At 47.3% G+C, this 24,815-nt stretch overlaps 1 protein-coding gene across 3 annotated transcripts; it reads left to right on the top strand.

Annotated features, from left to right (window-relative positions):
- Positions 1-547: 547 nt before the first annotated feature.
- On the top strand, positions 548-24,101 carry RSPO1 (R-spondin 1). 3 transcript variants are annotated; one of them, XM_081017082.1, is made up of 6 exons: positions 548-1,278; positions 14,761-15,193; positions 19,403-19,594; positions 21,119-21,268; positions 21,566-21,757; positions 23,403-24,101. In XM_081017082.1, exons 2-6 carry the CDS (start codon positions 15,076-15,078, stop codon positions 23,543-23,545), a joined length of 795 nt encoding a protein of 264 aa, XP_080873208.1. In that variant the 5' UTR covers positions 548-1,278; positions 14,761-15,075; the 3' UTR covers positions 23,546-24,101. The 3 variants fall into 3 exon arrangements, with proteins under 3 accessions (XP_080873208.1, XP_080873209.1, XP_080873210.1); XM_081017083.1 differs by lacking the exon at positions 548-1,278 and adding an exon at positions 2,546-2,600; XM_081017084.1 differs by lacking the exon at positions 548-1,278 and having other exon boundaries at positions 15,068-15,218.
- Positions 24,102-24,815: the final 714 nt, after the last annotated feature.

Below are 24,815 nucleotides of genomic sequence, written 5' to 3'. Positions count from 1 at the left end.
CATCCAATGCCCACATTCAAACACAGTTTTTCTTTCCTACTGGCCCTAAATATGACCTGAAAGGTTGTGATGGGTGGAGGTTTTCTTAAATTTCATTTCGGTTTCTTCACCATTCATCCATCGGGCTGAAGTTTTAGTGCAATGTACTTAGTGCAATGTAGTGAATCAATATCATTTGTGTACTCAGGGAAAAGGAGTCACAGAGGTGTTTTTTTTCCAATTTGGGGTTTTCTGGTCCGTGGAGTGAAACTGGTCTGATAGCTTTTTATTCCATGAAGGTGAACCTCACAGCAGTGAATGCACAATAATGCATTATACAGGCACAAATGGACACAAGAGAGGTTTAGCTGAATCAGACTTTGGACTGAGCCTCAGTTGGCTTCACTAGGCTACACTCCCAGGCTTTGCGTCCAGCTCCCAGGCCAGCCTCCTGTTAGAAAAAAGTTGTCTTCCTTCCAAGTGGCTAACAAGCTGCTTCGAATATGTGACATGTTTATTAACAGATGCAAAAGTGACCATAGATGACTCCTTAGGCTGGTTACTACTGGAATGTCATCCTCACCCTCATCCTCCATGACTTTTAAATGAAGCCAGACACAGAAGGGCCTCTTTGTCCCATCTTCCACCCACCGTGGCAATTTGCTGAGCTCCTGCTGGCTCTAGACAGAACTTTGCATGCTCCAGTCCAGGTTTTGCAACAGTCGCAATATTTTGGCAGGATATTGTCTTAGGAGGTGGTACGAGTGGGGTGGGATTCCCTCCTGCCGCAGTTTGCACACTCCATGCCTTTGCAAAGCTGGATGGGTTACGTTTGTAGGCAGGAGGAGAAGAGCAGTGATACAGGGGAAGCCGTCCGGGCGAAGAGGGGCTGGAGTCTGCCGCATCAAAAACAGGAACTTATTAATGTGCAAATTGCTTAGATATGATCACATTCTTCTTTTGCTCAGCATATCCAGAGAGCCGTGTGGGATACAAACGAGCCCAGGCAATCTTCGCAAGCAGGAATTCGGCTCGGTGGAGGAGACGGAATCACTTCCCTCTGTGAAATTTGGAAAACTATTTGGTGCCTGGCTTTGGAAGAAGAAAGGATTTGGGGTTGTTGTTGTTGTTTTAAAAAATCCAAACTGAAGGTACAAAAACTGGCAGAGGGAAAAACTTGTGCGGGGAAACTCTTTTCCCTGGTGGAATGGATGATTGCGATGAGTGCTGAAATTGGAGTCTAACCAGAGTAGCGGAGAGAGTTTCTTCAGGCAGCAGCAAGCAACTGACAGCTCAGAGGTAAGGATTTCGCAACACACGCTTGTTTGGAAGGGGCTGTTGCAAGGGCAGATTTGCTGGGCATGTCAGGTTGCTTGAGAACAGCACACCTAATGTAATGTGGTGGATCACACTTTTTGGCATTGCTGGGGAACTGCCAGAGAACAGAACCTGGAGGGTTTCACTCTCAAACCAGGGACAGGGTTTTCCTGGCCTGACTCTGGTTCAGTGTTAGGAAATGGTTTGGGAATATGGATCATGTTCCTAGGTGATGGATCAAGGGAACCATCTCAGGACAACTGTATCCCCACTCACCATGCCCCCCTCCACCTCTTTCCCCCTTTTCTTCCTAATGTAACACTAATGTCTCAACAAATGAAACTGATCTGTAGAAAATTTAACTTGAAAAAAGAGACATTGCACATAGTTTTGTAAACCAAGAAATCTTTAATAAAAATATGTTTTCATCATCATCATCGCCATCAATAGGGGCTAGGGCTCCCTGCTGCATTTGGTTTCTTTGCTATAGTCCTTCCTGACCAGTCCTTTCCTAAGGAGGCATTCAGCCTGGCAATCTTCTACATAATGCCCCATGATGCCTGGTTCCAGGAGGACAACCAGACGGGCAACTGTGGTGGCGATTACACATTGCATTGCATCTGATTAAATCCTCTTTGTTGGTCCCCAAAGCCTGGGCTGACACTCCAGAAAGGTGTTTTAAATTTATCCAAATTGAAGAGCAGAAACTGGAATCCTAAACGTGCTTACATGGGAGTAAACCTTATTGAGCGGGAATTAACTCTGAGCTAACATGCTATATGGTTGTGCTGAAAGGGTTGTCATCAAAGTATGGAGATCAACAGTAGGTTTTTTTAGAGCTTAAGATGGTCTGTTAGAGCCATTGTTTCCTGTGGTGTACACCCACACCCACACACCATTCGCTCCGCTGCAGTGTCTGATTAAGCTGGCCACACTGCATGATCAGCAATTCTAGCAAGGTAGGCATATTCCAAATGAGCAACAATAGTCCCGCTGTCATCTACCACCTTCAACGATCTTAGTTTGGAGGACCATCGTTTTTGAGAGATTTGCATGGTCATCTAAGATCTGTGATGAACAAGTGTTTCTTTTGTCCCTGGGATATACATCCTTTTTTTAAAAAAAATGCATTTATATGCTACCTTTTCCTCCAAGGAGCTCAAGGTGGCCTGTATGATTCTGTCAGTGTTTGAAAAAAGCAAAGGTCCTGACTTCCTTTGTCTCCTCAGCCTGGTCCTCAGCCCCTTGTTGGCATAAGAGTCCAAGAGAAGAGTATACTTGCATTGACCACTCTATATATACAGGTACAATTAGGTAAAAGTTTGCATGAGTCATTGTAGGCCGCTGATTCAAGCTAAGTTCTTTTAGCATTAAAGAAACAGCGGCCAATTTTTAGCCACGACAGATTCTACCGCTCCTCATTTAATCCCCACAACAACCCTGTGAGGTAGGCTAGGGTGAGAGAGGCAGTGACTGGCCCAAAGTCACCCTGTGAGCTTCACGGCCAAGAGGTGATTTCAACCCTGCTCTCACCCAGGTCCTGGTCAGACACACCATTACGCCACACTGGCTCTCTGGTTGAAAAGATTTTAAGATAAGCACATCATTGGCCACAAAGCCTCTCAGATTCTCAAAATAACAATTCTTTGACATGGATCCTTTGGGCAGCAGTTTCCTGTGTGGCTCAATGATTTGCTGCTCTTCAGGGCTGTTCAGGAGGCACTCCTTTGGAACCAGAGCTGGAGGAAGAAGACACCTGGCTTCAAGGACCAGCACAGCCTATCCCCTGAGGGAGATCCAGCAGATCCCTCCTGTTGGGTGAGGATGATGAGTGAGGACAGAATCCAACCCTGCAGCAAGTTCCTCCATGCCTGAAAGAACCGCACCTTGGAATCTGGGGGCGTCTGGCAAAGTCCCAGCAGGAAGCATGATCCCCCAGGGATTCTCCATCTGCCTGGAATGAGGCAGGGCTGGTACTGCACTTGGGGTTGGGGTTCAGGGTGGGGTCCATAAGAAACAGGGAATGCCGAATGCCAAAAAAGAAGAAAAACAAACAGAGAAAAAGGACTGGAGGCTGACGATGACCGTCTTCTTGCAGGGCAGAAATGCACCCAGGAGTTTTTGTTTTGTTCTGAAAGCAATGCCTCCCTGAGAAATAACGGGAAGCTGTAAAATCTGGGCACAATTACGTTATGTTAAAGGAGGCAAGTTTGTCAACAGCCTGTTTCCTTCCTTTGCTGACCCTTTGGCAGCACCCTTCCTCAGGACTCTTCGCCCAAACAAGATCAAGCACAAGTGAGCCTCAGACGTGGGATGAACTGAAAACCCTCAGCCAGTGAGAACATCCACACCTCTTCACCCCAACCCCAAAAGAGCTAACCTTTTGAAGTCCACACCAGCTGATCTCACCATGATGGTTACACTCTGCCTCGACAGTCAAGGCAGCAATGCTTCTGAATACCAGTTTTTGGAAACTGCAGGCGAGGAGAGGGCTCTTGCTCTTGGGTCCTGCTTCCACGCTTCTCATAGGCGTCTCGTTGCCCACTGTGAGAACTAAATGTTTCACTAGACAGGCCATTGGCCTGATCCAGCAGGCTCTTCTTGTGTTCTTAATGCCAAGAGGCATTGTGTGAGTCGTTGGCGATGAGCTTTAGAAAAGCTTCAAGGTGTCATTGTTTACTGCCATTGGCATGAATATCCTGGCTCCATTTCCTTTGGCTACTGTATAAAGCCTGATGGCTTTGCTAGCGTACTTGTTCCCATGCTGGACTTCCATGCAATGCATACTGTAGGCCAATGGACTGGTGAGGAAGCAGGGAAAGCAAGAATAAGAACATCAGAAGGGCTCGCTGGATCAGGCTAATGGGCTATCCAGTCCAGCATCCTGTTTTCACAGTGGCCACCCAGGGAACAAGACCACTCTCCCCTCCTGTGGTTTCCAGCAACTAGTATTCAGAAGCATTCTGAATTCAGAAGTATTCAGGCTAGTAGTCACTGTTAGTTTTAACCTCCTCCACCAGTTTTTTCGAAATCTCTTTTAAAGCCATTTAGGTTGGTGGCTCCCACTGCCTGCTGCGGGAGCGAGTTACGTAGTTTAAGCATGCCCTGAGTGAAGGAAGACTTCCTCCTGAATCTTCCAACATTGCTCCGTTGGATGTTCATGAGTTCTAGTGTTATGAGAGAGGGAGAAAGGCTTTTGCCATGCATAATTTTACAAACTAAAACAGAACCTCTAGTGTGATGGGAGCTTTTGCAAGGGATGCACAGGCAAGAGAAGGTAACTGAGGCTTCTGAGGCTGCCAGAACGAGGCTTTCTGAGGGCAGCAGGGGGAGGGAGAGGAGGGGGTTGCAGGTTAGCAGAGCCCACCTGAGTACTGAGCAGGAGCCATGGTTGGGCAGGAGGACACAGATCTTGAGAAGGCTCCTGCAGGCTTCAGTGGTCTTCTTCCATGGCTTCCTTGCCCTTCAGTTTATATTTCAGGATTAGAGAAACTCCTATCAAAACCAAATGTTGACCTTCTGGTTAGGAAACACAACAGAGCCCAGCCTGTTTTTATGGCTTGGAGGATTAAGCAAAACAAAGTGCATTTTCAGCATCATGTGGGGATAGAGCAGCGGCGGCCCCCCTCTCTCCCCCTGCCAGCCACACGGATTTTTCTCTGCTTTTGGTGACCTTGTGCACCACGGGAGGCGAGAGATGGCAGTTCTGTCCTGTGCGGCTCTCTCCCTGCTCAGCAGGATGTTGACCCCCAGAGCAGGCAGGAAATGATGATGGGCCAGAGGGGTGGGAAGGGGTCAGTCAGAGGGTCACTGCCAGGGAATGCCTCCATGAAGGTGGGAGAGGGCAAACGGATCTGTGTTTCCTTCTTAGATCTTAGAATTGTAGAGTTGGAAGGGAGTACGAGGGACATCTAGTCCAACTCCCCATAATGTAGGATTTTTTTGCCCAACGTGGGGCCCAAACCCCTAACCCTGAGATTAAGAGTGTTGTACTCTACTGAATGAGCTAACCATCCATATCTTGCAAACTTCTGGGGTGGCAGCAGGGGTGGGCAGGCCAGAGAATCAGCCGTTGCTCGAGTCAGCCTTCCAGCCACATCTTTTGCCTTGGATTTTTTCTTTCCCCAATCCTGATATGGTGGCAATGGTAAAACACTCTGCACATGCTCAGGTGAATCTTCTGCTTTGTTATTGCTTCACATGTAGCAGGATGGAAAGGGGCTCCAGGGCCACAGTCGAGCGTCCCAGGTAGTAGTTATCACAGGCTATGTGAGGTTGCTACAGGGCTTACAAGGGCCAGCTATATTGGTATGCCCTGCCCCCCTCCCACCGCAATTGTTGTGGAGTGAGAGATGCCTAAGTGTCAGGATTGCCACCAGCCATCCAACCTGCTTCCGTCTTCCCTCCGCTCCTATGCACGCTGGCACCAGGAGTGGGAACTGCACTTCAGTAGATGCTGGTAGTGCTGGCAAAGGAGTCCTGCTGGTCTCAAGACCCCTTGCAAGCCAGCCAGCCAGCCAGCCTTTGACTGGTCTGTGTGAACCATACCGACGAAGAGACTCTCTGAGCCGTCCCTCTTAGGAGGAAGAGCACAGCAAAGTGGAGATCACAGGATGTAAACAGGGGATGAATCACCCTGCGAAGCTGGCGTAATCCTTGTTTGGCTTGCAGGAATTTATTAAAATCTCTATTTATGAAGGAGATTTATTTATTGATGCTGAGGACATGGTTGTTTTGGCTGGAGGAGGTTCACGCGTCTGCACCAAATCAACTTTCTAGGCAATGAGGCCTGCAGGAGTTAAGCACCTCAGTTGTGGAGCCAAATGGAAACTTAACGGGTTGGGAGGATTCATCGGCCCACAATTGTAACTGCTAAGGAATCTGACAGGAAAGGCCCCCATCACTTTTGATGTACAATGTGACATTATGCATTGCAGCAGCCCCCAGGTTGCTTTGGAATGGGCTTTGGGGCCAGGCCTCCTAAAACCACTTGTCACTTAAGTAAACTATGAGGTGTCAACCCATCACAAGAGTGACCCCAGGGAGCATCTTTTATGGATGGGAACAGCGGAAACTCAAGAGGTTTGGAAGCCCAGTCTGACAGGTAGAAGTCAGTATCTGGGCTTGTATGGAGGCAATGGAGTCTCCCTCCCCAACTCTCTCTTAAACTATGGAACTCATTCCCACATGGGGCAGTGATGGCCACTGACTTGGATGGCTTTGAAAGAGGATTAAACAAATTCATTGAAGTGAGGACTATTGATGGCTACTACCCATGATGACTGTGCTCTGTCTCCAAAGTTGGAGAAAGTAATGCTTCTGAATACCAGTTGTTAGAAAACACAGGAGGGAGAGAGTACTCTTGTGCTCAGATCCTGCTTGCTGGTTTCTGACAGGCATCTGGTTGGCCACTGTAGGAACAGGATGCTGGACTAGATGTCCACCCCCAGCTTTGTCTGATCCAGCAGGATCTTATGTTCTTATGCGTTCTCTGGCCCACCCTTGCATTCTTAGTTACAGGCAATAGGAGCCTCTCCTTCCTTGTTTCTCTTCTGCTGTTTTCTCTCATCTGCAGGCCCATTGAGTCAGGCCAGCTGTTACTGGGGGAACTTGTTGCTAGTTCCCAGGACTATAGTAGGTTAAGCTCTGTGTGCTGCTGTTGTGCCATGTGTGTCCATCTGGGCTTGTCAGGTGGGCTTTGGATTCTCTATCACAAAGTGGAAAGTGGTGCAACTTTCTCCAGGTTCAAAGGCAGTATGAACATAAGAAGAGTCCTGATTAATCAGAACAAAGGTGCATCTAGACCATCTATTTTCTTATAACAGAACTGATCATTAAAGTCAGTCTGTGAGCACTTAGAAAAAGATGCTGTGATTACTAAAAGTCAGCATAGGTTTATCAAAAACAAGTCATGCCAGATGAACCTCATTTCTTTTCTTGATAGAGTTACAAGTTTTGTGGATCAGGGGAATGCTGTAGACATAGTGTATCTTGATTTCAGTAAGACTTTTGACAAAATCCCCCATGATATTCTTGTGGAGAAGCTGGTAGAATATGGGCTGGACAAGGTAACCTTTAGGTGGATTTGTATCTGGTTGACTGACTGAACCCCAAAAGGGCTCATTAATGGTTCTTCATCATCTTGTAAAAAAGTGACAGATGGGGTCCTGCAGCCTTGTGTCCTGGGCCCGTTGTTGTTCAATGCCTTTATAAGCGATTTGGATGAAGGAATTGATGGGATGCTCATCAAATTGGCAGATGGCACCAAACTGGGAAAGGTAGCTGCTAATGATGCAGAAGACAGAATTGGGGTTCAAGATGACCGTAACAGATTGGAGAACTGGGCCAAAGCTTACAAAATGAACTTCAGTAGAGGTAAATGTAAGGTTCTGCACTTAGACAGGAATAAAAAGCTTCACAAACATAAGATGTAGGAAACCTGGCTTGTTAGTAGAACATATGAAAAGGATCTAGAGGTCTTGGTAGACCACAAGTTTAACATGAATCAACAGTGTGATACAGCAGTGAAAGAGGCTAATGCTATTCTAGGCTGAATCAACAGAAGTATAGTATTGAGATGAAGGCAGGAGTACCTGAAGGCTTTTCTCCTGCTAGGTGAGCTCTGCTCCTACCTCCAGTCCCCATTTGGACAGGCAGTTTTTGCACCCAACATCTCATTGCAAAGCCCACTTTGGAGTTTTGCTTTTTTTCAAGCACCTTAAACATTTTTCTGTTCAAAGATCTGATCTGCATTTTTTTCCCATACCAAACAGTTTTATACTTTTGGCTTCATGGAGATGGGGGAGTTGGCTGTGTGATGTGACACAAGAGCACAATCTGCTGGAAAAACAACAACAGAACAGTAGCCTCTACCTTGAACTCAAACAAAGCTGAAGATTCAGGACTGGAATGACTTCTTCATGCAGCGCGGTGTTAAAATATGGGGTTTGCTCCTACATGATGCAGTGATGGTGACCACCACCATTTAACAGGAAGTTAGACAAATTCACAGAGGGTAAGGCTATCAGTAGCTACTAGTCATTGCAACAGGTGTATGGTTCTAAATCTAGAACTACAGTGGTACCTCGGGTTACATAGGCTTCAGGTTACAGACTCCGCTAACCCAGAAATAGTACCTCGGGTTAAGAACTTTGCTTCAGGATGAGAACAGAAATTGTGCTCCGGCGGCGCAGCAGCAGCAGGAGGCCCCATTAGCTAAAGTGGTGCTTCAGGTTAAGAACAGTTTCAGGTTAAGAACGGACCTCTGGAATGAATTAAGTACTTAACCTGGGGTACCACTGTAAAAGTAAAAATGACAATTGCTGCTGTGGGGCGGTGGTGGAATGGCCACCTAGCCTGTTTGGTGGCTTCCCAGAGGCACCCTCTTCCCTGTTGACAGGATCGTGAAGCAGGAAGGCCTTGCCATTGCTCCCTGATCTCGTTCTTCAGCTGCAGCCAAAGGAAACACCCACCTGCTGGCAGGGATGAGCCCATTTCGTCTGCTCTTGGTTTTTGGCTGCTGCATTGCATCCTGATGGATGGCAGCACAACTCCCCCGAGGCAGAGGTAGGCGGTCCTGAACGTGTGCCAGGGAATCCCTCCAAACTTGCAGAATTAATGGGAAGCAAGATCTCTGGCAGGTGAAGGAAAACCAGGGTGCTCAAGGCGCAAGATGGAGAAGAAAGGTGGCAGCCTGCTGGCATGCACTGCCATGTTACTCACCAGCAAAACCTGGCAGAGAATGCGGGGAGCGGGGGGGGGGGTAGTTTTATAGACCGTGAAACAAATAAAGACCCGTGTGATGGTGTGATATATCCTCTGCAAAGGGTGCTAAATTGAGGTCGGGGCTGACTCTAGAAGAGTGGCAACACTGGTGCCCCAAGACCAGGAAATGTCCCACAACTCAGCTCAACAGCTGCACCATCCTCACTCTTCAAGTGGCAGCCAAAAAGGTTGGCTGCAGCATGAGCACATTCTCACTTTGCAGACCACACCCCTCTTCCTGGTGAAGGCAATGGGAGATCCCTGGGACACACACAGAACACTGAAGAGACATTGGTTTACTAGATAGATAGATAGATAGATAGATAGATAGATAGATGATAGATAGATCGATAGATCATCTACCTATCTTCCTATACACATAAAAAGGTATAATGTCATCATGCTGGTGTGGCCACCAATAGGAGCCAGAGGTGGTGTAGCGGTTAGTGTGTTGGTCTAGGACCTGGGAGGCCAGGGTTCAAATCACCATTGAGCCATGGAGCTCACTGGGTGATCTTGGGCCAGTCACTGTCTCTTAGCCTAACCTACCTCACAGGTTTTTTGTGAGGATAAAATAGGAAGAACTAGGTTTGCCACTTTGGGCTCCTTTGAGGAAAGGTGGGATATAAACACAAGAAATAAATGCAATAAATAATAAACTGCAGCATGAGAATGGTGAGCCCATTTAATGTGCCTGCAGCGAGGTTCGGTGGAGAGTGAAGAGGCCATTCACTCAATGACGCACCTGCCCTTGCTATGCTAAAGGAACCTGCAGTGAGGTTTAATGGAGGGAGGGCTTCATCCACATAGCTAGCTGCTCTATGAAATGCCCCTCCCCTGGCTCACTTAAAAAGGAGTGACTGGGGTGAGCTGGGGGGGACAGGGTCTAAGGAGTGGGGAGGTGTAAAAGGAGAGGTGTTTGGTCCGATGTGGGGGAAAGGGGGTTGCCAAAGGAGTAGGTGAGGTTGGTGAATGGAGCAAGTAGGGTCAGAGCCCCTAGTATTTGCTATACAGTATCATAGAAATGTAGAGTTGGATGGGTCCCCCAAGGGTCATCAAGTCCATCCCCCTTCAACCCAAGAATCACAGACAGACAGAACCAACCTGATTAAAAACTTCAAAGGAAGAAGAGTCTACCACCTTCCAATGGGGTCTGTACCACGATTGCATAGCTTACTATCAAAAAGTTCTTCTGATTATATATTACACACACACACACATCTAAGACCGCTTTCGTAAAAGTTTATTGTTTTAACTCTAAAAAGTTCAACTAACACCCCCCCCCAATAATCCACTATGCAAATCCCAAAGTTGCACTTTGCAGAAGACTTAAAAAAGACTGGCCATAATTTGAGGGCTTAGTAATTGAAATAGTTTTCCCCTGATGCCGAAAGGATATTATTAAAGTTGCTTGGAAACATCCCTGTGGAGCCTGTGGAGGAAGAGAAAAAGTCACATCCCTTATATTGCGCACAGAAACAAACTGGAAGCCAGAAAAGATGTTTCAGCACTGGCAGAATCTGGCCAGCTGGCCAGCATCTGTTAATAACCAAGACCAGTTGCAGTTTCCCAACCTTTTATTCATAGGCTTCCCTACAAATACTGCATAATCTAATCTGGGTTTAGTAAAGTGTGGATAACTGTAGTGATCCTGCTTTTTTCCATGGGTCAAATGAAATCAGTAAGAAGCACTTCAAGCCACAGTTGTCACTTGAGCCTCCACAGATGGAGGCAGCAATGCTTCCGAAGACCAGCTGCTGGAAACCACAGGAGGGGACAGGGCTCTTGTCCTCGAATCCTGTTTGCAGGTTTCCCACAAGCGTATGGTTGGCCACTGTGAGAACAGAAGGCAGCACTAGATGGGCCATTGGCCTCATCCAGCAGCCTCTTCTCATGTTCGTATGGACAAAGACTGACCAGGCTTTGATAGGTGAGCCAGCATGGTCAACAGGAAATTCTCCAAGGGCTTTCAGAACACCATCAACCTCTGAAGGTTACTCTGTGAGTCCAAATTCCTTGAGGTAGTGATGAAGGCCCTGTTGACACCTCCACCCAACATGGACCACCAGCTCCTCACCCAAGCCACACCGTCAGACTGTATGGGTCACCTGTTGCCACATGTGCCATACTGTGAGAGACCCCAGGTTGCCAAGGCAGTCATGAGATCCTGAATTGCCCCAACAAGAGGACCTCCGGCAGTGCTGAAGTTCTAAAGAATGAAAGAAATGGAGACCCATGACACCAGGTCTAAAATCATCTCTAGGAAGGAGGGTGGAACATGGACAGAACTCCTAATTTGTGCTGTGATGTCAAATGCCTGGTGCAAACCTGAAAGAGCGTCTCCACCCCCATCGTTCTGAGGTCCAGTGCCGAGGGCCTTCTGGCGGTTCCCTCGTTGTGAGAAGCCAAGTTACAGGGAACCAGGCAGAGGGCCTTCTCGATAGTGGCACCCGCCCTGTGGAACGCCCTCCCACCAGATGTCAAAGAGAAAAACAACTACCAGACTTTTAGAAGACATCTGAAGGCAGCCCTGTTTAGGGAAGCTTTTAATGTTTAATAGACTATTGTATTTTAATATTGTGTTGGAAGCCGCCCAGAGTGGCTGGGGAAACCCAGCCAGATGGTTGGGGTATAAATAATAATAATAATAATAATAATAATAATAATAATTTTGTACTCACTTTCAATTTTGTATTCTGTATGCTTTTATAATAGTCACTTTGAGATATTTTATCTAGTAAGTGATGGAATACTACTCCTGCTACTACCAAATGAGTTTTACCTAGAATCATAGAACTGTAGAGTTGAAAGGGATCCCAAGGGTCATCTAGTCTAACCCCCTGTGATGCAGGAATCACAGCTTTTCCTTTCGCTTCCGTGGCCTAAATTTCTGTTTTTGATCACATGGTCTGTACATTCTGAATGCTCTGCTCACACATTAGACAACATCCACACCATACACACAGAGCACACTTATGTCACACACTGGCATTCCCAGTGTAGACAAAGCAGCATTTTCCATACATACACACAATTAACAATATTGCCTTGTAGGGTGAGGGACGGGCAAAATTTTTGATTTCTGTTTCTCTTAGTTTCTACCCCCCCCCCCAATCTTAAGTTCTCAAAATTTCTACATCATTTTGCAATTTCTTAAACAAAGACATCTTTGTGAAAATGCACATGCATTTTAGTGCAAATTTCTCCTAATACAACACAGTTTTGTTTGCAACTTTGCAAGTCATTTTCATAAGATATGCATTTGTATGTACACTTTACACCAGCATATACATTTTTGAACACCTTAGCTGGCTGGAGGATGGCATTGCAAAATTTGGAGAAGGGCAAATTTGGCTGTGTTTCAGTCCGGGAATTATTTTGAAAAGAGCAAATCAGAAAGGTTAAATGCAAACTGAATCAGATTTCTCCTCCATCCCTAGCTGGGGTGTCCAGATTCAAGACAGCCAATGAAGGTGAATGCCAGAAGATTTCAGAGCAGACAAAAGAAAGTACTTCTTCACATGGTGCACAGTTAAACTATGGAATTTGATCCCGCTGGATACAGTGATGGCTACACAGATTCCTGGAGGATAAGGCTGTTGATGCCTATATTCTGTCTCTGCTCTTAGAGGAAGTATGTCTCTGACTTCCAGTTGCTGAGCAGCAGAAATAGGGATTCCCATAGACTTCTGGTTGGCCACTGTCTAAACAGAATGCTGGACTAAATGGGCCCCCTTTGGTTGGATCCAGGAGGGCTCTTAGGATCACATTCAACAGAGACTCCCTGCACATTCAACAGTGGTTTGGGGTTTAACAGAGGATCCTTTCAGCAGAATGGATTCCTCAAAGGCTGTTTCTCATTCTCAACTACTTGGGAAACAGTTTTGGGTGCTCCTAGTCCCCCTCTCCCCCACCCTTACTAAAGATGAAACCATGCTTGGTCAGAGAAGCTTAAAAGGTGATGCCAAGTGTATCAGACAGACTTCCAAGTCAAGAGGCAGGCAGGATTTACACAAGCAGCTAATTGTTTATTTGAAATCTATGTGCACGTGCGCAGGCATACACACACGAACGATGCAGACAAGTTTAATGATACAGTGTCCCTCGTAAGTGCAAACACATGCTTGACACCAAGATAATCTGGCAGCCTTGGCAACGACCTGAAGAGTGACGGCAGAAGCGTGGAGAGAAGGTTCGGCTCCATCTGTTTGGCTCAAGGGCTTGAACTGCAGTTGCTCCATCTCTCAGCCAAGGCCAACAATGACCTGGCTCCTTAGGCCCGCAATTAGCTATGCCACTACCAAACTCGACTCGGAGCATAAGAACGTAAGAACACCAGAAGAGCCTGCTGGGTCGGGGCAATAGTTCATCTAGTCCAGCATCCTTTTCTCACAGGGGCCGACCAGATGCCTGTGGGAAATCCCAAAGCAAGATTCAAGCACAAGAGCCCTTTCCCCTCCTGTGAAATACTTGCAGCTGGTATTCAGAAGCAGAGCACAGCCATATGGGCTAGTAGCCACTGATAGCCCTGTACTCCAGGAATTTGCCCAATCCTCTTTTAAAGGTTTGAGGCCATCACTACCTTCTGTGGAAGTTTGTTCCATGGTTTAATTCTGTGCTGAGTAAAGAAGGTATTTCCTTGGATGTGTCCTAAGTTTAAGGCATCCTTGGATGTGTCCTGAATCTTCCAACATTCAGCTTCATTGGATGTCTATGAGTTCTAGACAGGGAGAAAACCTTTTCTCTATTCACGTTCTCCATTTATTAACTTCTATCATGTCACCTCTTCCTTGCCTTTTCTCTAAACTGAAAAGTCTTAAATGCTGCAACCATTCCTTATAGGGGAGTCGCTCTATCCCATTGGTTCCCCTTTCCTGGACCTTTCCCAGCTGTGCAATATCCTTTTTGAGACGAGGCATCCATAACTGTACACAGTATTCCAAATACGGCCACACCCTAGAATTGCGTAACAGCATTATGATACTGGCAGTTTTATTTTCAATTCCATTCCTAGTGATCCCTAGCGTGGAATTTGCCCTTTCCGTGGCATGTGTGATGCTGTTCAAGCCTGTGGTCTGTGTAATGCTGAGAAGAGTCTTTCAGCTCCTTTCTCCTCCTCTTCGCTGGAGTCCTGCCACAGTGGTCTTACAAGCAGGAGAGGCGCCCACAGATGTGTTCTGAATTATGGGCCTTTCCAGCTTTAGCAGAGGTGGGAGGTTCCACAGAATGATAAAGGAAGTGGTTCAACCTGTATATAAATACTACATCCCCTTTGTTACTTGACCTCTGCTCCTTGTTTTGTCTGCTGCATGCAGCACCTGACTGTCACAACCTTAAGTGGTAGCAGATCTGGAAACTGTCACAGTCTTGATTGTTTTCCGAAAGGCAAAATGTTAGAAGATGCCTGCTGGGAGCCTTCTAGGGATCTAGAGCAGTTGAGAAGGAAGGCTGTGAAATGAAGGCTTGGAGAGCCAGTGGGGAGTAGTGGTTAGAGTGCCAGAGTGGGAGACCAGGGTTCCAGTTCCCACTCGGCCATGAAGCTCACTGGGTGTGACCTAACCTACTTCACAGGGTTGTTGTGGGGATTAAATGAGGAGGGGGAGGACCATGTTTGCCACCTTGAGCTCCTTGGATGAAAGGGAGGGATGTAAATGCAATAAACCGGCTAACTAACCAGCTTCCTTTCTCCCTTCCTTCCAGTGTCTTGGTGCAAGCAGACGACTCAAGTCGCCCCAAGCTCATCCTCGCTGTCTGTGCCCAATGGGACTGCCGCCTCTCGCCTCTCAGGCTCCTTATGGGGTTGGAAACAGAATCATGTTATCTGCAACCTAATGCTTTCGGGGTCAAGACCTTGGTTCGTGAAGATGGTCTTTTACTGGGCGTTGTGTACAGACTCGTGGTTCTGATCAAGTCCCGAACACATTAGGAAAAAGCTTCACACACCGCGACCCAGTTGTGGGCCGGAGTCCTTCCAGTCACTCTGCCTTCGAGGGTCTGAGCTGCTGGGAAGTTACTATGCAGCTTGGACTGTGCACAGTGGTGGTTTTTCTGAGCTTGGCGGATCTTGCAGACAGCAGCAGCAGCAGCAGCAGCAGCAGCAGCAAAGCACTGAAGGGCAAGAGGCAAAGACGAAGTATGTATGAAAGCCCTTTGAAATGGCAAGTTGCAGACCTGCGTCATTGACATATTCTTCTTGCATTGCGTTTTGAGGCAACGTAGCGCTTGGGGCTGACAGGAATTCTCTAGGAATTCTCTAGGGTGATCTGGCCTTGATTTGATGAAGATGGCTCTGCTCTGCCTCCACAGTTGGAGGCAGCAATGCTTTTAAATGCTATTTGCTGGGAAACTCAGGAGAGGAGAGGGCTCTTGTGCTTAAATCCTGCTTGCAGGCTTCCCATTGGTTGGCCACTGTGAGAAGAGGATGCTAAACTAAACTAAACTAAACTAAACTAATGGGCCCTTGGCCTGATCCAGCAGGCTTTTCTTAGCTTCTTTATAAAAAAATAGCAGCCCCTCCTCCACCTGCCAGACTCAAGCCAAGCTCCCCTCTCCTAGATCCTTTTGGGATGGGAGGATGGCCTTAATATTGATGTGAGAAATGCCGTGTTTCCTAGATTCAGGAAACCGCATGCTGTGTGGTTGAAAGGTGCCTTAGTTGGAGAGTGGTTCTTATGGAACAAAGGAAACTGAGCTTCTAGACACCTTCCTGTCCATTTGCGTAGAGTGTGGGGTGTCATAGAATCCTAGGATTGTAAAGTTGGAAGGGACCCCAAGGCTCATCTAGTCCAGCATCTGTAGCATCTCCAGAAGCTTTCATGGCCTTTCAGTCTGGACTCCATATTTCCACATTCTGGCTATCTGACATATCTGCTACCATGAGTTGTTGGAAAACCCTTATTCTGCTCCCTGAGTGACAGCTCTCAGAGTTCCCAAGGAAGAGGAATTGACTGTTAAATCATTCTGTGAGAGGGACGGGGGTATCTCAACAACTCTCAGCACCCTTAACTACAGTGCCCAGGATTCCTTAAGGAAGCTGTGACTGTTTAAAGTAGCACCATAGTGTTTTAAATGCATGGTGTGAATGTGGTTTTAAAGAATGTCTCACTTTTATGCTGCCAGAAGTGTCATTTCAATAACCATATTGCAATATACCTTCTGCCAGAATAGATATGGGAGATGTGTGTGTATATTTATTTGCAGATCAAACTACATGTGACATTAACTGCATGGTTTGCCCTGAAGGGGGTGGGGTTATTTTGTCAAGGGGCTAGCATGGAGAAGGGATGTACATCAGTCAGGACTGGCAGGCAGCAGCAGGTGGGGTGGGGTGGGGGGCTTAACTTCTTGGGGTCTGCTGCATTCCAGATCCACACTGGGTCCCTATGTGTGCCATTTACAAAGAGTAGGGGAGCAAATGGGAGCCCATCTGCCCTGCCCCTGTAAACAGTAGAGAAGTCACTGTGCCAAAACAACAGCAGTCATCTCTGTGGACCCTGGAGGATGTGAGAGGGAAACAGAGGTGCAATTCCTGCATTGCAGGAGCTTGGACTAGATGACTTCCAGGGCCATTTCCAACTCTACAATTGGAAGAGGACCTTAAGGTCCATGAATAACCGTAGTTTAGAGGTCCCAGATCCTAAGGAAGTCAGACTATCCTCCACCAGGGCCAGGGCCTTTTCAGTGATGGCTCTGACCTGGTGGAATGCTCTGTCCCATGAGACTAGGGCCCTTCAGGATTTAACCTCCTTCCGTCAGGCCTGTAAGACAGAGCTATTCCACCTGGCCTTTAATTTGAATTCAGCCTGATGTTTTATTTCCCTTCTCTTCCCTCCCCCTCCCCTTTTATAAAGATTACCCGCTCTGAGACCCCACAGCTAATTCTCCCCTGGCCTCCTCGCTGGCCCAAGTAGGACTAATTCAGCCAGCTAGCCCTGGTGACTATCTAATGCTTATTAGATGGATTTCCCCCAAATTGATTTCTGAACTTTGAATTTTATTGTAATTCATGTTTTTATACTGTATTTTATGCTGCTTCTACAATTAAGTGTTTTAAATTTGTTGTTAGCCACCCTGAGCCCAGTTTTCTGAACCAGGAAGGGCGGGGTTTAATAAAAAAATGTTATTCTTATTATTACAATTTGAAGTGGTCATGAAACTGTGCCTGAGACACAAGTGTGTTAAGCGGGACTTACCGTATTTTTCGCTCTATAAGACGCACCAGACCACAAGACGCACCTAGTTTTTGGAGGAGGAAAACAAGAAAAAAAATATTCTGAATCTCAGATGCCAGAACAGCAAGAGGGATCGCTGTGCAGTGAAAGCAGCAATCCCTCTTGCTGTTCTGGCTTCTGGGATAGCCGCACAGCCTGCATTCGCTCCATAAGATGCACACACATTTCCCCTTACTTTTCAGGAGGGAAAAAGTGAGTCTTATAGAGCAAAAAATACGGTAAATTCAATCTTCCAATATATTAAGGTGGAAAAAAACTGATATCCCAGTGGTCCATGGTGGTTGGAGTGGACTCACTTTGGAGAAGGAATCGGCTCCCAATTTCTCAAGACAGGCTCTGCTTCTAACAGCTTCCCCCTACAAATCCAGTTGGGGCTGAGTTGACAAATTGGTCCTGCTGCTTCTCTCCCAATCTCGCAGCCTGACGGGAGGCCTTTGCAGCCTCTGCCTATCTCCCCACCACCGAGAAGCCGGGCCTTTGACTCTCAGGAATGTCAGAGCACTTGCTTTGCAGGAAGAATAAATAATGTGTTTAAAATAAAGTCAAAAAAGATGTAGACTTGCTATAAACAAAAGCCAATGCTTGCATAATTAACCAGTATAAATATAAATAACCTGTGACGATTTGTTTAAAAACCTGGCTGAGTTGTCCATGATAATTGATACCAGAAAGCAGCACAGACATAAAAGGGGATGTTTTTGTTGGCCTGAGCCAAGGAGGGCCCAGGAGGAGTGAGTCTCTGTCCTCTCCGGATCTGGACTTCTGCTTCCATCCAAGCGAGTTCAGAGAGGGAAGCCTCCCTGGAGGAGAGCAGAGCAGAGACAAGGCTGTGGGAGCCTTGACTTTTCCTTGTTGGTTCTGCTGGGGCAAACCTTTACTCTTCTCAAACCTTGTGTGAATTTAAGTGAGGGAAGGAAGCGATTCCAAAGCATTCTTTTGAGCTGAGTCTGTTTAGCCTGGAGAAGGGAAGGCTGAGAGCTAATAGGATAGCCATCTTCAAAGATCTGGTGGGCTGTCACATGGAAGATGGAGCAAGCTTGCTTTCTGCTGCTCCAGAGGGAAAGACCTGAACCAATGGATTCAAATGACAAGGAGATTCTGCCTAAACATTAGGAAGAACTTTCTTATGGTAAGAGCGGTGGAACGGACCACCTCAGAGGTGGTGGACTCTCCTTCCTTGGAGGTTTTTAAGCAGAGGTTGGATGGTCATCTGTCAGGGATTTTTTTTTTATGTGATTCCTGCATTGCAGAGGGTTAGGCTAGATGACACTTGGGGTACCTGCCAGCTCTCCAATTCTATTATTCTATGATTCGGCAAAGCTTCTTCTGGGTCAGGCCATAGTCTGCCTGGCATGTGCAGTTTAAATCTTGAATGGTCCAGACCCACAGCCATACATGGACAGATGTGTCATTTCCCTTGCCCCTCTAAGGCTGGCTTCTGCTCTGCCTGGGAGATGGGCCTCTGCACCCAACCACAAACTGCTTTAATGGGAAGCTACAAGAAGCTGGTCCTCCATGTCTAGCTGTTGTTGACAATGGTGGAAATAGTGACTTCAGAAGCCCTTCCCAAGAAACTTAAGCAAACCAGTCCAAGGGTCCTGTGGTGATGGCCCATATCCCTGAGATGCCAGGGGATTCTGACAGCAAGAAATCATAGGATTGTAGACTTGGAAGAGATCCCAAGGGTCATCTAGTGCAACCCCATGCAATGCAGAAATCACAGCTCAAGAATCCCTGACAGATGGCCACCCAATCTCTGTTTAAAGACCTCCAAGGAAGGAGCGCTCACCACCTTCTGAGGATGTCCGTTCCACTGTCAAACAGCTCTTACCTTCAGAAAGTTCTTCCTAAGGTTTAGGCAGAATCTGTTATTGTTGTTTTAGTTGCTTTATTGCTTCAACTTGCCCATTGTGCATTCTGTGAGCATCTCCAGCTTCTCAAGGGCCTAGCTAGCAGTGATGGGCAACCACATGCCAAAGGGTGTTTGGGAGATGCTTTGGGTCTCTGCTCCCAACTCCTGGGACCTCCTGCTTGCACTGAGCTATGACCCTTCATAGAAGCAGGCAGGTGATCTTGCTCTGTGGTGCTCACTTCTCTCTCCCTCCTTCCAGTCAGTACTGAGATGACTCAAGGCTGTGCGAAGGGATGTGACCTGTGCTCTGAGTTCAACGGGTGCCTCAAATGCTCCCCCAAACTCTTCATCCTTCTGGAGAGGAACGACATTCGCCAAATTGGCATCTGCCTGCCCTCTTGCCCACCGGGCTACTTCGATGTGCGGAACCCAGACATGAACAAGTGCATGAGTGAGTCTTTGGGGTGGGGGTTGGGGGGGGATAGGGTGGGGGGAGGGAGCAGCCTAGCATTATTTTCTTGTGAAATTCAGCCATGTTTGAATGTCATTTCCCACCATATAATGGTCTCTTGGTAATATTCTGTGTGATTTCTGATTTTTGAACAACTGATACGTAATCCGAGGTGTGAGCCAGCCATCTAAACTCCTATAAGGAAGGTTCTTAACTTAGGAAATGCATTTTCACCTAAGGCAAATGTTTTTGGCACTCCATTGGAACAAAAAATATCATGGGTTTCCAAGAGCTCATTTCAGTGCATACATCAGTGGAATGGATGAAGAAAGTCCTCTGCCCCCATAGCCAGTGGTTGGCATGTTGGACTAGGACCTGGGAGACCAGGGTTTGAATCCCCATTCAGCCACGAAGCTCACTTAAACCAGTCATTGCCTCTCAGCCTAACCTACCTCACCAGGTTGAGAGGGAGAACTATGTAGGCCAACTTGAGCTCCATGGAGCAAAGGATGGGCTATAAATGCAATCAATCAATAAAATGTAGATGGGATCCCAGAGCACTCCTTGGTTCCTCAAGAACAGCTCTGTAAGCTATAAGCTTGGTTGCATTCCTGTGGAACGGGACAGTGTGGCAGAAGGAAGCATGCCTCCTTTAGTGTCAGGACTGGATGAGTGTGCACAGAAAGATCCCTTAGAAAGTATGGACAAAGAGGAGGAAGCATGCAGAGCATCACACCTGCAGGGAGGTGAAGTCAGGGCTGACCCAATAACTTTGGCTGCCTGACGTGGGAGAGCAAATGGGACCCCACTCACCAAGTCAAAAGGCACAGCGCCCAAGGCTGGTCAGGTTACCTTGGCACCTGTGGCAGGTAACCCCACAAGCAGGACCACTCCCTGGGAGTAGAAATATAGCAGCAACACCACTTTGCTGCCCTTTCATGCCACTGTATGCCTGTAGGAAACCTGCAACCAGGATTCGAGCAGAGCAACTCTCCCCTCCTGTGGTTTCAAAAGCATTGCTGCCTCCCACTGTGCCATTGATAACCCTTTCCACGATCATTTGCCTAACCCTCTTTTAAATCCATCCAGCTGGAAGGTCATCACAGTGTCCTGTAGGAGCAAGTTACGTAGTTGAACTATGTGCTCTGTGGAGGACTTCCTTTTAGCCGTCCCGAATTTTAGACAGACAGGTGGGGACTGACCAGGGCCATGTTCAGTTCTCAAGGCAGAGAATGGACACTTCACTTTCCCCTTAGCAAGCCCCTGATCGATGAGGGCCCAACACACTGGCAGGGCACAAACTGTTTCCTGTGTGTTGTTTTCTTTTAGTGGCAGGTGCCAGTTCCATCTTACTTCAGTGCCAGCTCTGTTGCCATCCCTGCCCCCCCCCCGCCGACCACATGGGACCCTCTTGGCCACCTAATTTGGGATCCACTCACAGGAGGACTGTTGGGTAGGAGGGAGAGTTTCATTTGAGGCGGTAATTCTAACTGGTCATTTTTCTTTCTCTCCCACGGGACACAGAATGCAAAATCGACAACTGTGAGGACTGTTTCAGCCGAAACTTTTGCACAAAGTGCAAGGAAGGCCTGTACTTGCACAAAGGAAGATGTTACGCCACCTGCCCTGAGGGTTATTCTGCTGCCAACGGCACCATGGAATGCAGCAGTCCTGGTGAGCATGACAATCAAGAGGGGTGGTGGTGATGGAGGAGGTCTCCTTGCCTGCCCTGCCCAGGGCAGCCAGTAGCTCAGGCCCAGGGGGCCCTGGAGGTGCCAGAGCAGGAGGGGACTTTGGTCAGAGGCCACCATGTTCTCCAGGATTATTCAGCCTTTGCTGTAGTCACTGAAGCACCTTGATGTATATTTTGGTTTCCATGGAAAGAGGGGCAAAAAAAAATCCCCCAAGGTCTATGACTCTGTGACAAACAGACCTCTCTCTCTCTCTCCACCCCCCTGCTTTTTTTTATAGCACAATGTGAAATGAGCGAGTGGGGTCCATGGGGCCCTTGCTCCAAGAAAAAGAAGCTCTGCGGCTTCCGGAGAGGCAACGAGGAGCGCTCTCGGAAGGTCCTTCAGGCGCCCTCCTTGGGGGACGTGTCTGTGTGCCCAGCCACCACCGAGCTCCGGAGATGCACAGTGGTGAAGAACCCGTGCCCAGAAGGTGAATGGGTTATGAGTTCCACTTAGCCCCTTTGCTTGGTTGGCATAAGCACAGGGCAAAGAATGACAGAGACGGTTGCTTTATTTCCCGAAATGTAAGCGTTCTCTTCATCAGGCTAGCTAGCAAATCCAATGGAGGCTCTGCTGGACTTTCGTTGCTGCATTTTGGACCGGCTGAATTTTCCAGGCCCTTTTCTGAGTCTGCAGTTCTCCAATTCCGATGCAGTTCAGGTTTGCATAAGCAACACACGGCTAGGGATGTATCTCACAGGGGCAGGTGGTGCTCAAGCTGAAAACCGGCCAGCTAAGTCAAAGGGAGCAACTGTGCTCTTGTTGCCTCATTTTTCAACATTGTTGTCTTGGGTGTGCAGGGAGGAAGAATGTGGGCTGTGACCCTTTAGCCCCTTTTTCAAAATGTATCAGGCTATCTGTTGATTTGTGGTGCTGTTTGCCTTGGATAAGACTACATTTCCTGTGAAAAGACAGGTTTGCATTGTGTGCAACTCCATCCCATGAGGCACTCTTGCTTCACACCTAGAATAAAAATACTGTAACATGGACCAAGGCATATTATTATTATTATTATTAAAATTTATATACTGCCCTATACCTGTACGTCTCAGAGTGGTTCACAAGATAAAATTACAATATAGAAACACAAAATGCATAATCAAAACAGAAACAGCCAATCAACCCCCTCAAAACACAAAAAGTCAAAAACCATTTTAATTAAAATAAAATAAAAAACAGTTTAAAAGAATGTAAACCGTACTCTCTGCTGGGCAGCAGCAGCAGTCCTTTTGTAGTCTATCAGGCCAAGCCCTGGGCCTGGTGGAGAGAGGCAGAAGCAGGACCCTCAGACTCTCAGCATGTTCAGCAGAACCTTCTCATCCCCCATTCCCTTCCTGCCTGTCCTCCAGGCTGACTTTCCCTCACCAACAACTTCTGAGTGTCAGCAACATCCCAACTCACCCAAGGCAGGAGCCTGTACTCCCTATGTCTATTTCAAAAGCTAGGTGAAAAGCCATCCCCTGCCTTTGCATCCAGGGGAAGGGCCATAGCTCAGTAGCAGAGCATCTGGTTTGGATGCAGAAGGTCCCAGGTTCATTCCCTGACAGCATCTCCAGGTGCAGAGAACAGAGAACGCAGCCTGAAATTCTGGAGAAGCCAATGCCAGTCAGTGTAGACAATAGTGAGATGGACAAGTGGTCTGACTTGGTATAAGGCAGCTTCCTGCATTAATTGATCTGGGGGAATGAGCTTTTTTTGCCCCTTAGAGACAACATTATAGCTTGAAGAAGAAGGGTGCTCTCTCTCTGTTGAGAAGGCCCAGGGGTAGGAAACCTGCTCTGTGCGCAGATGGCCCCAGGTCTAACCTGCAGCACTTCTACATAGGGCTGTGAGAAGCTTCTGCCTGAGATCCTAGAGAGTCGTTGCTGTGACTCAAGAGTAGATAAGATTGAGCTAGGTGGACCCATGGCCAGTCTCCATATAAGACAGCTTCCTATGCACAGGTAGCGTGTGGTGTTGACTATTTATGAGCCATTTCAGAGTGTCTAATGTCCTCTTGCTGAACAGCAGGTGCAGGTTAGGGGACAACCTCCTCTTTTCCTCCATCTCACTCTTGGCCTTTTGCTTGTTTGCAGGATGGAAAAAGAAAAAGGAAGAGCAAGGAAAGAGAGACAACGCGAATGAGGACAGAAGCCGGAAAGATGCCAAGGACGGCCGTGTCAGGAGAAGGAAAGGCCAGCCCAGGGGAACAGTAGTGCCTGTGACCTCTGCTCCGTAGCTGTCCCTCCACAGCTGTGCGATGACAAACCTCCATTGCTGCTATGTAAATGAAAGCTTTATTGAACCAAAACACTGCACCACGATGACGTGGTCATCGATGGCTGGACAGACGGAAGGATCCTTCTAGGGGCAAAACGTACAAAAATGCAGACCCACCTATATCCGGCGTAGTGTATCAGAAACATGGAAATTCCTTGTGGTTCCTTAGCAAGGGGACTGTCTCAACAAGGTGCTCTTGACCAGAGTGCCCAGGACTTGATGTTGGGAAGATGAGAGGGAAGAAGGCATGTGCTTTAAGGAGGGCCGCTGAGCAAACATCTCCAGCTGGAGTCGCTATGGACAGACGGCATGAGAGGAGACAGTTCCCAATGCCAAGGACAAGACTGGAATGAGTTTGCTCAAAATCTGGAAATGCACAAAGGCTGCTTTCAAGTCCTCTCCATTGTGTTTCAACCTGTATCACTGAGAATATGTGTTGCATATCTGTGATGAACGTCCAGGGGTGTTTGCCCTGATATTGCTTCAAAATTTCAGATTAAAAAACCCCCAAAATAGTCCCATTCTTATGTCTGCAGATCATCTTCAAAGTAGTAACTCCGAAAAGAGTATTCTCATCCTTCAGGGTACATAAAAGGTCTGCTTAAACATTCTTTCTATTGTGCATTCATGATGTTTGGTGCTTATGCCACCATGGCATTTTTATGTGATTTTGCTTTCAATGCTGTTTGCACCCACGAAACATCACCCAGACTGGAGGCCCCCAATCCTGAGGCCTCCTCTGTCCCACTACTGTCAGAAAGTTCTTCCTAGGTGGAATCTCCTTTCCTATAATTTGAGACCTTATCCAGGCTTACCTTTTGCTCTGCTCTTTTCAGGCACAAGTCCACGCTTAAAAGCTCTGTGTCCAAGTGTTGTTTTGTTTTGTTTGTTTTGCCCCACAGCTACCCCCATGAAAACTCACTCTTTAGCACTCAATCAGAGAAAACATTAATTCGGGTTTTTAGCGCATTGCTGCTTGTGCCAATTTAGTTGTAAAGAGCAGGTTTTCACAGGAAAAGCTCTGCAAATGAAGCTTTAATGCGCAGACTGTGCCTGGAAATAGTGGAGAAAAGTTAAGTGCGGATAAGCCCTGAATCCAATGGTTTGGGTCCTACCCTCTGGAGCAGCAGAAAACAATGAAGAGCTTCCTGAGAGTAAGAGCTGTTTGACAAGGGAACAGACTTCCTTGGAAGGTGGCTGAAAAATCATAGATTTTTCAACAGAGGTTG

This window comes from Podarcis pityusensis (assembly GCF_964106645.2).
Source record: "Podarcis pityusensis genome assembly, chromosome: 8".
In the NCBI taxonomy this organism is placed as follows: Eukaryota; Metazoa; Chordata; class Lepidosauria; order Squamata; family Lacertidae; genus Podarcis; species Podarcis pityusensis.
The sequence above is the reverse complement of the archived record's forward strand: the minus strand, read 5'-3'. Positions and strand labels throughout refer to the sequence as shown.

What these genes read in the sequence shown, in the direction of transcription:
- RSPO1 (XM_081017082.1), top strand. Translation starts at nt 15,076, where the DNA reads ATGCAGCTTGGACTGTGCACAGTGGTGGTTTTTCTGAGCTTGGCGGAT. An exon ending in AGACATGAACAAGTGCATGA is followed by an intron (nt 19,595 to 21,118) that starts GTGAGTCTTTGG and finishes CACGGGACACAG; the next exon opens with AATGCAAAATCGACAACTGT. An exon ending in CATGGAATGCAGCAGTCCTG is followed by an intron (nt 21,269 to 21,565) that starts GTGAGCATGACA and finishes TTTTTTTTATAG; the next exon opens with CACAATGTGAAATGAGCGAG.